The sequence below is a fragment of the Cricetulus griseus genome, chromosome 8 (genome assembly GCF_003668045.3).
Source record: "Cricetulus griseus strain 17A/GY chromosome 8, alternate assembly CriGri-PICRH-1.0, whole genome shotgun sequence".
Lineage (NCBI taxonomy): Eukaryota > Metazoa > Chordata > Mammalia > Rodentia > Cricetidae > Cricetulus > Cricetulus griseus.
In genome coordinates, this window is record NC_048601.1 from 54,825,345 (window position 1) to 54,836,017 (window position 10,673).

General features: G+C 46.5%; 1 protein-coding gene across 1 annotated transcript in view; it reads right to left on the reverse strand.

Annotated features, from left to right (window-relative positions):
- Positions 1–8,139, reverse strand: part of Ruvbl1 (RuvB like AAA ATPase 1) — a 36,725-nt gene extending 28,586 nt beyond the window's left edge. Inside the window, exons 1-3 of the mRNA XM_027428683.1 lie at positions 7,999–8,139; positions 6,000–6,086; positions 344–476 (exon numbers count right to left, since the gene is read on the reverse strand). Of these exons, the coding sequence (XP_027284484.1) occupies positions 344–476; positions 6,000–6,086; positions 7,999–8,139 (361 nt within the window). The remainder of the gene's footprint in view (positions 1–343; positions 477–5,999; positions 6,087–7,998) is intronic.
- Positions 8,140–10,673: the final 2,534 nt, after the last annotated feature.

Consider the following 10,673-nt stretch of genomic DNA (forward strand, 5'->3'; position numbering starts at 1 on the left):
ACAACTTTTCCTGAAGAGGTTGGTGCTGAGATCAAACCCAGAGCTTTGCATGTGCAAGCACATATAAGTATATAAGTATGTAAGTTATATACTGACCATGGTTTACATCTGTTTTTACCATGTGAAAAACTTAAGAACCATAACTGGGGTCCACAATTGCTCCAGCTGCTGAAGCACTTTGGTCAGAACACTGAGGTTCTGTCATTTACTTGCACACATAATGGCTATGTGCCAAAGGAAAAACAGCTACAAACCCTGTCACATGGCATCTTTACAACCAAGAAGCTTCAAGGCCCCTGGAGACGGAAGCCTCTTTGCCACCCTCTGCACATTCATCACTCACCAATGGCCCTGCGGAAGTTCTCCATCAGCACCTCTGTCTTCTTGATCTCAGTTGAGTATACTTCACTACCCACCATCGGGCAGAAAGGGACTTTACTGCCCAGCTCCTGAGCAATAGCCAGAGCCAAGGCCGTCTGCAGAGGACAAGAACGGGAAGACATTTGCTTAGTGTTAGAAATGGTCATTCAGAGACACAGGTTATTAAAACAGCACCTGCTGGGAACAGTAAAGCCCCATCCACTGTCCTCACCAGGCATGTTTCCGTGTCAGAGAGTCTCTGTGCACACTCTGCATATCATACACCCAGCCTTGATGACATCACACTTACAAGGTATCCCCCAGTAAAGGCCTGACTGCAAGTGCTTCGCACGAACCTCGCATCTAAGGCGATGCTAGTCTTCTCCACTCTACTACAGAAGGAACGAAGACTAAACACACAACCTAGAAATAGGCACATTTGGACTGGCAGTGGTGTCTCAGAACAGGTTCTCACTATCTTCCTGACTCTTCTCTCTCAGCCTCAAACAGCATCTGGCCTGTATGCTCAGGCTGCTGCAAGGCCCTAGATTGCATAAACACCAATCTACCAGTCAGCAGAAATCAGCACTGAAGGAAGATGTCACTAAATGTCCACTTTGTTAAGTGGCCCATAAGAGAATGAAACATTAGGCAGAGTTTTTTCGACATGATTTGGTCCTAACAAGTCACATTAGCATGCTCTGTGAAACACAAATGGCTGCTGGTAACCCAGCTACAGAGAGCAGAGGCTAAGCAAGGCCAGATATAGTAGAGATCTGGGCAAATATCAAGTATGAAAGGCAAATGTCTGAGAGTGACTGAGAGCAGGAGATGCCACGGCCTTTAAAGCTGGCGACCTGAACAGAGAGAACCCTGAGACAGCACTTATAAATGACCTGCCAAAGGTGCTTCTTACTCCTTTCAATCCCTTTTGGTGATGGTTTCAAGATAGTAGAATCTGACAGCAAATTAGCATACATTAAAGTGCAGAAAGAAGTAGCCTGTGAGACAGAAACTGGATGGTAGTGCTAACTGCCACCATTTAGAGTAACCTTAACACTGAGCAAATCCGGAGGCCTCATCAGTCAAATGCAAGATTAAAGGACTAGGCTAGATCACAAGTAGCAAACATGTTGCCCACAAACTGGATCTATGTGGTCTCATCACCCTGAGGCAGCAGTTGCCTCCCCACTGCAACCCTCCTCCGCCCCAGAGCATCTGGGAACACACCTGCCACTGCCTCAGCCCAAGCACACATCTGAGTTTGTGATCCCAAAGCAGACAACAGTAACACTGGTATTCAAGGAAGGGGAAGATGACTAGACTGTGACGGGATACTAAGAATGCACTCTGACATGGAACACCCAGTGGGGGCCTGGGCCAGCTGTGTTCACCTTCCACTCTAATTCAGGCCTGTTTCCCAGCCACTGTGCTGTCTTTTCCAAGTAGTTCCACAGACCTCAATTCTCCACCCTCAGTTTCAGACTTCAAAGAGTGCCCTTATGGAATTCTCTGGCCCCCATGCCTCCTTTGGTCTAATTCAGAAGTGGCCATCTGCACACTTGATTAGACAGTGTAAATGCATGCAGGGAGTGCTTTGCACTTTCCAGTTTCCTATGGGTGAAGGGTCCTAGAAGGAAAGCACCGAACTTGCTTGCCTAGCCCTCCTATTTACCACTGTAAATACCTCACAGATCTTCCACAGTAAGCTACCAACTTCATGTTCTAGTTTGTATTTGCCTGTTTGGGTTTGGAGTTTTGTTATCTTTTGTTTTGGACAGGTAGAGTATGGTAGCAAATTACCATATAGCTGGCCTGGCACTCACTACATAGCTCAGGCTGGCCTGGTATACTCCTACCTTAACTGCCTGAGTGCTGGGACTGCAGGTACGCACCTTTTTGCCCAGGTCCTGGTTTGTATTTTATAGATTAAGAAACTGAAACATAGAGGCTATTCAAGGGCAGACAGCACAGCCAGGATGCAAGCACTGCCCACAGCCCCTGTCTCCCTGTGTATGCATGCCAGGTCACCGACACTTGGCCCACAAAGAAGCTGCTGCTAAAAGAAGGCTGAGCAGGCTAACTTTGGTGTCATCTGAGCTTCTCCTTTCCTAAAGCCCAAGCACTAGCCCAGTGTCAACAGCATGAGGTCTTCAGGAACGGAGCTGCAGCAGCACAGTAAGGTTGCCCCTGCCTCTCCACACAGCAAAGCAGCCTCACCTTCAGGCACACTACAAATCTGAACTCGGACAGCACATGCCTTCAAACTCATCACATCAGAAAACTTGCAAAATGAGGGCAAGGGCTGAGTTCTTCACATTTCCTGGGAGGAAACTGGCCAAGTATCACACAGGAATACAGGACTCATATGCTAGCAACATGGTGCCAGCTCTACAAAAAGCCCAGGGGCCCACAAAGCACCTAGACATGCAAAAGCATGGACAACTTCATGCAAGCTGCTATGCAAGATTGCAGAGTGTTCTATAGCTGCTGACAACATACACAACATTAAAACAGAAACCCCTGAAGAGAAACAGGGCCATAGAAAGGCAGAAAAGATGAGCCACCAGGGAATCTACCTGGGGTACAAGGCATGAACCTTGGTCCTGTCCTAGCCACAAGTGAGGAAAAGTCCCCTGGCATACTCACACACACACTCACACACAACCATGCTGCTCTGTGAGGGCAGGACCCCTCACAAACCTCTCCACAAGCATACAATCTGAGGGGAAGGAAGAAGCTTCCTAGATTTGCCAAGCCCAACTCTGCAAGCAAAATGAATTTGAAAAACATTTTTAAAAAGAGAGTTATTTTTCTCAACAAGGCAGAGTCACATTCTCCCCTTGCACCTCCCCAAAGCCAGATTTTGAAGGGGCAAAAAGATTCATCTTTTGGGGTTGGAGCCAGGGTCAGATAGGCACCATAGGACAGCCATGAAATCTTCAACAAAGCAATTGCTCTGGATGCTTCAAAAATGTCAGTGCTGGGCTGGCGAGATGGCTCAGGAGATACAGGCATTACTGATGAGTTTCGTAAGCTGAGGTGGATCCCTGGAACCCCCAGGATGGAAGAAGAAAAAAAAAAATCACCTCCCACAAGTTATCCCTTGACTTCCACATGCACACATGGCAAGCACGAACTACCCCCTCAAATTAAGGAAGTGTAATTTTTTAAATGTCAGTATCATTAAGAAAAAACAAAGCAAAATGCTGGGGACAGTAACTCCTATAAGTGAAAGGAAGGTTAAAGAGACACAGGGTTACTGCTGGGTGTGGCCCTGACTGCTTTCTTTCTCTTTCCAGTGCTGCTGGGGACAAAGCCCAGGTCCTTGTGTGAGCCTGCACCACCCAGACATATACATAGCGGGTAGTGTGAATTTTATAATAAAAGTGAGAAACTGAGCTCGCTATTCTACATGTCATCCTGTGTGTGCATCCATGTGCATATATGTGTGTGTGTGGGGGGGGGTGCATGTGCACAGGTGTGTAAAGGCCAGAGGCTGACCCTAGGTATCAGAGAGAGAGAGAGAGAGAGAGAGAGAGAGAGAGAGAGAGAGAGAGAGAGAGATCGAGATCTGTTATATATTTCAGCAGTTATGAAATGTCTTCAGGTTGAAAATCTACATTCCAACTTTAACTTCACCTAACTAGATTCCAGAAAGAGAACAAAGAACATGAGCAAATGAAAGAGCTGAGAAGATGGCGACTGACGATGTTCCAGAGCAGATCAGAGACACAATGCTAAAATTTAAGAAGCACAATTCACATAAAGACAGAGACACAAAAATCGACCTTGTTATGTATATAATGAAGTGATAAAGCCAAAACACCTCCAAAGCACCCAGAAGGAAAACCAAAACCCTCATAATCAAGACTTGTAAATACAACAAGCAGGGAACAGACAGCGCTGAAGGGAACTGAGCACTATATCCAGCACAAGCATCTTTCAAGGCCAGGCCTGGTAGTTCATGCCTGTAGTCCCAGCACTCAGGACGAGCCAGGAGGACGGCCGGCTGACAACAGAGAGACATGCATTTTATCTTCAAGTTTGAGGCCAGCTTGAACTACATGAGACCTTGTCTCAAACAACAACAAACAAGGACAACAGAGTCTTTTCCACTAACAAACCTATGGAAGGAACTTCCAGCAATGTTCTTTAGAAAAACAACTGGATGGAGAGGGAAGGGGCATGACATAAGAAAACACGGTAAGCTGAGGGCATGTGCCATGAACAAGCTGATGCTGCCCGTGTAGAATCCGTGAGTGCATACTGTGGCAGGTTCCATCTGTTAACACAGCTCTTCCTCTACAGTAAGACACCGCCTAAGACATACTCTCAAAGGGTGTGGTGGAGCACGCCTTTAATCTCAGCATTCACAAAGCAGGAGGTAGGCCTCTGGGTTCAGGGCCAGCCTGGTCTATATACTGAGTTCTAGGATAGCCATGGCTATCCAGTGAGACACAAACTATTTAACAGTTATGATTTCAAAGTAAGAATTAGTTGTTCTCTCACCACTGATTTAAGAACTGTGTGTGGGTGGGTGGGGGTGAGGTGTGGGAAGGGTGGATGTTGCAGAACTGTGTGAAGATGTGTCACTGTGATTGGTTTAATAAAGGACTGAATGGCCAATGGCTAGGCAAGAAAGATAGGTCGGATTTCCGTGTAGAGAGAGGAAGGGGAGGAGGAATCTAGGCACTCAGATTATGCTGAGGAGATGCCAGGACACAGAGAGGAAAGAGGAGGTGCAAGATAGAAGAGAGTTATCACCACATAGACTAATATAAATGGGTTAATTTAAGTTATAAGAGCTAGTTGACACAAGCCCAAGTTAAAGTTCAAGCTTTCGTAATTAATACTGTCTCTGTGTTGTTATTTGTGAGCTGGAAAGCCACAAAAAAACCTTACTACAGGTGGAGGAGCCTATTTTTCTACACACACATGCCCAGGTGCCTGCTCTCTATGGCCCCTATGAAGAAAAACTAAGGCTCAGACTAGGAACTCTGGCAACTTTCAAGTACCCACCAGTCAGGCATGGTGAAGCTCACCTTTAGTCCTGGCACTTGAGGTAAAGGCAGGAGGATTAGCAGTTCAAGGCCAGTCTGAGCTACATAGTGAGTTTGAGGCCAAGCTGGGAAACATGAAATACCCTGTCTTGCCCCACAAGCATGACAACCTGAATTTGATTCCCACACCCCACAACAGAGAGAACCAACTCCTGAAAGATGTCCTCTGGCCTCTACACATGCCCTCTGTAACATATGCACATTCAAATACACAACAGGTATAAGCATCCTCAAAACAGATGTCACTCTGGAGATTCTTATGACACTCAAATCAACAGAAAGGTATTCCCTAACAAAGCAAAGGAGACTTGAAAGAGATAAAAGGAACATTCTAGAGACAATGAGACCCTCTGAGGATTTCACTCTCTGCTGGAGGTAGTCCAGGGTAATTTTAATTTAAGAACACAAATTTTATATGCTAAATTGTATTCCTGCACATTGGTTTCTTTTTTTTAAAAACATTCATATAACCAGTCGAGCTAGACAGACACTAGTTAAGACATGAATTCAATTAGGCTCAAACATCAATACCATTCTCTTGGGTAGCTTAAAAAAAGAGAGACAATGAATGAGTACCTTGCCAGTTCCAGGAGGCCCTGCCAACAAGACAGCTCTTCCAGCCATTTTCTTGCTTTTGATTAATTCTACTATGACTCCACATGCCTGCACACAATGGAAAGAAACAAGCAGTCAATATTAAAATGCCTCATGGTGGAAACAATTCAGTGCTTGGTCCACACAGTTCACATACTCTTCCAACACTGAGTGTCAGCAGCTGCCACAACGCTGTGATGGAGTGGAGCAGTGGAGGTGAGGCAGCAAGGCCGTGTGCTCCAGCTCAGGCTCAAGGCACAAGATGGCTGCTAAGGAGGAAAAAGGGTGTTGAGATAGTGAGTGGCTATGGGGAGCTGGAAGGTCTTTCTCATAACACTGTTGGTAATATTCAAAGCCCTAGGCAGAAATCTACATCCCAGGCAAAAACTGAAAACTCAAAATATCCAAAGCAGAAACTTGGTATGTCTAAGGGACAACATGCCGTAGCGCTAAAGCATGGTGAAGAGAATGGAGAATGGAAGTTGAGGCAGCAAGACCAACACAGACCTGGAACTTAAAGTTCAAAGGCAGCAGGGATGTGAATTTCAGGCCAGTCTGGCTACAGCAACATTATCTAAACAAAAAAGGTATGCTATGAATCCATCCAATAAAAGAACTGGAAAGGGCTGGTGAGGTGGCTCAGTGGGTAAAAAGCACTTGCAGTGCAAACCTGAAGAGTTAAGTTCAATTCCTGGAGCCCACCGTGGGAGGAGAGAATCTCTGACCTTCCCTGAAGCACTATAGCGGTCACATGACCAAAATGCATTTGCAGGTGCACTTGAGCGCTGGCACACACGCACAAATTAACAAATGAAACTTAAATACCAGCTAACATTAAAAGAATAGAAAGGGTTTTCAGAAGATCACCTAGTCTTACTTTTTAGCACCAGGGAGGCTGCTGTTGTGATCAGTCATGCAAGAATCCAATGCAGAGGCACACTTGAAAGTCACATACACTCCAGTTTATATGCTGGCTCTTTCACTTGCCAGTTGAGTTCCCTCAGACTTATTTTACCTACAACCTCTGTGAATCATGGTTACTTACCTGAATGCAAGTGTTCAAAATAACTTTTGGACATGGAAGAAAGGGCTTAGGGATAAAGTGTGCTGCCATATGCAGTCTGTCTGAAATGTGATGGCAGATTGATGCTGTAAGATGCTAACTGTAGAATCCAGGCACACTAGTATTTACAGTGCAAACATTTCAGTTTTTGTATGTCTAGAAAGCATCACACCAAAGTGAGGGTTATTGCACAGAAAGGACATAACAAACAATGGCCTCAAAGCTGCCTGGCAAATAGAAAGCATTTAACTACCATTACCTGCTTGCAAGAGAAGGTGCAAGTACCTAGGGTCAAATGTTTCCCCTTTGGATAGATGGCACTCCAAGCAGAAACCAGAGTCTTTTCCCTGGCACCTTCTGTTTGCAAGAGGCTGAGACAGAAGTCTTCACCAAATGTAAAGATCAAGTTTTTGTAGTTACTGAGCCTCTGTAGAAACCAGAGTGGAAGGGGCTGAGGAAATGGGAAGAATACTGATTAGGGGTGGGTGTGGGGGAAAGTATCAGCTTTATTACTGCTGAACTGACAGGTGGAAAGGTGCCCTGACCTCTTCCAACTTTGATTTTTTTTCGTGTGCAAAACAGAAAAGATCAAATCACCTGGCATGACTGCCGATGATTTTAAGTAGACTGAAGTGGAATAGCTAAAATAGTGCTTGGATGGGGGATGGGCCAGACTGACTGTTCCTCCCATCACTCTACTTCCCAGGTCAGCTCCCAGGCCCCCCAAAACCGCATCAACTCTGAGAACTTGGTCAATTCTATGACTAACCTCACAGCCTTCCACTGCTATTCCAGTGAGACCTAACTTGCGTGCCCTGGCACGCGAAGGATGCAATCTTTGCTCGTTAATGTGATCCCCGCTTCTCCTACAGATCTCGGTGGGTCCGGGTCCGCCCCGCGCACACGCCCCACGCCCACCTCTCTCGCGTTCTCCTGGCCCACGAGCCCTGAAGCCGCTTGCTTGGCCAGGCCGCTCTCGTCCAGCCCCAGCCCCTTCACGTGGCTGTGGGAAGCGATGCGCTGCGTCTTCGTGGTGCTCTTCACCTCCTCAATCTTCATTTTGACGAGCGTTTGGAGACACAACCGGCGTGGAAAGGTAGGAACTGCGGCACGCCGGGCACCCGGGTTACCACGCGGCCGTTACTAGGCCGCTCTCTGGGACCCGCCCTTATTAGCGCGCCATTGGTGGAAGCGAGAAGACTTCGGTTTCTATTGGCTACAAGCTACGCCCGTCGGTAGCTGCGGGTGAGTTCCGCCCACCAACTTCCGTTTGTGTTACAGGTTGGATTTCCCCAGGGCAGGCGTTTCCTCCCCTGGCTATCGTTGATGGGCAACAGCTAAATACTTTAAAGCATTATCAATGTTAGTGGCAGTCTTTGTTTTTTATAAACGCCTCTTTTAATATCTTTTTTTCCTTAGATTAAGATATCTGTGCCAGGGTGAGTTGACTCTTTCACTGACAATTTTAAGACCTTTCCCAGGTATCTGGTTGCCCTGAGAGAATTTTCAGCAAAACAGCCGCCCAAACTTCCCCCATGATGTCCCGAGGAAGCTGCTCAGCCAACCACTTTTCCTTTTTGCCGGAATACAATGGATCCAGGATGCACTATTCCAACCAGGACAGTTTCAAAGAATTTATGCCATAATTTTGGTCATCACATATCTAATGAACTCTTTTAAAGATGGTTTTATGTAACCTTGGTTGGCCTAGAACTCAGAGACCCACCTGCCTATGCCTCTGAGTGCGAGGATTAAAGGTATCACCACCATACTCTCATCAGCCATTTTCACCAGACTTGAGTAGGTACAGTTCTCCAGGTAGCCCAGAAAAACAAAAACAAAAAAACAGCCTGTGATTGGTAAAAACATGGTCCTTCCTTGAATCAGCAACTGTTATTGGTGCAAATATGGTAGTTCGGTTTCATGAGCCACTGTGCCACAGCATAAATGGAATTTTTATTTGCATGAAGGGCTGTCCTAAGGGCAACAAACGCTCTTGTTTACCTTCCCCTACAGCATTCTGGTTAATGAAGCAGGTGTGCCTCACTTTTCAAACAGCTGGGAGACACCTTCCTGTGGTGCAGTGTGCAATATATTGCAAAATTAGGCCCACTATAAGACTTCTCTTGAGAAGACTTTCACCTCTAGTAATAGTGAAGGGACCAGCTCCCCATTTTGGCAGTCATAACAGCTGAACACATGCTCCCCATGACCTTGCCTTGGTCACTAAGAGGTCAGATGCCTGCCTTGTGGCAAGGAACCAATCAGAAATTAGCTGGTGGTGCTATGCTTTAGGGCTCTGGGTGTGCTCTACGGACAAGTGCACAGCAATGACGTACAGAGCGTAGCAACCACCCTGGGAGGGCCTATGGTCCATAACAACTGGTTGACCAATCAACACAGGGCAAACCCTCCAAGCCTGGAGCCACACCAATACTGAGCCTGTGTGTACCCCTAGACACTCCCCTTACGCTGCCCTATAAGATCTCTATGCAGACTCTTCGAGCTGTCTTTCCTAGCCATCCACCATGGTGGATGGATGGAAGGCCCGAGCTAACATGGGGTTAGCTCGTTAAACAACTATAATAAAGCTTCATGCAGTTTGCACCAAGCTTTCAAGTCTGCCTGGTGATTGGGGTGACCGTGGTCCTGGGCTGAGATCCTGGAGGCCTGAGCTTCCGGGGGTCTTACAAAATATTGTGTGCTGAGCTGGTAATGTGAAGAAGACAAGGGGGTGTAGTAGTGAAGATGGTGATGAAAGGGCAATTGGAGAGTTTCAGGATGACTGGGAGCAGAAACAACAAATGACAAGCAGCAGGAAAATCAAAGGCAGAGGCTGCTACACGCGTTCCAGGGAGTTCCAAGTCTTTTTTATTTTATGTGTGGGGGTGTTCTGCCTGTATGTGTGAATGTCCATCACCACATGCAGTGTCTGAGGAGGTCAGAAGAAGGTGTCAAAATCCCTGGAACTAAAGGTACAGATGGTTGTGAGCCACCATGAGTGCTGGGAATTGAATTTGGGTCCTCTGCAAGAGCAATGCTCTTTATTACTGAGCTATCTCTCCATCTCAGGGAGCTTCAAGTCTCAAGGGTCAAAATTTATAATATCAGACACTGTAGGAGTTGAGAGTCCTACACTTAACCATTCAGAAGCTATAATGCTAGCAGGCATTGCCTGCTGCCAGCTGTGTGTAACAAAAGTTGCTAACAAAAGAAGCCATAGGTAGTAAAAGTCAAGAGCCATAAGCCGCCAACCTGAGCACCTGAAGTTGCAAGCATCTGGCTTCTAAAGCCTGGAACAACAGGCCCCTGGCTCTCAGAGCTGAAGCTGAAAGCCTCTGGCTCTGCCAGTCCAGCCCTGGGCTGTGGCACTCAAGAGTTTGGGACTGGCAGTATAGAAGAACTTCTCACCTACCCAGTATTTCTATCTGAGCAGAGTAGAAGGACTCAGCCATCTTACTGATTATGTCAGGGTCACTTCCGAGCACCATAAAACAAAAAACTATGGGCTAAAGAAATTCAACGAGCGGCCCAAGAACACACAACAAATAATCAGCACTAGAACTCCAAAGGGAAGACTTAAAGCTTTAAAT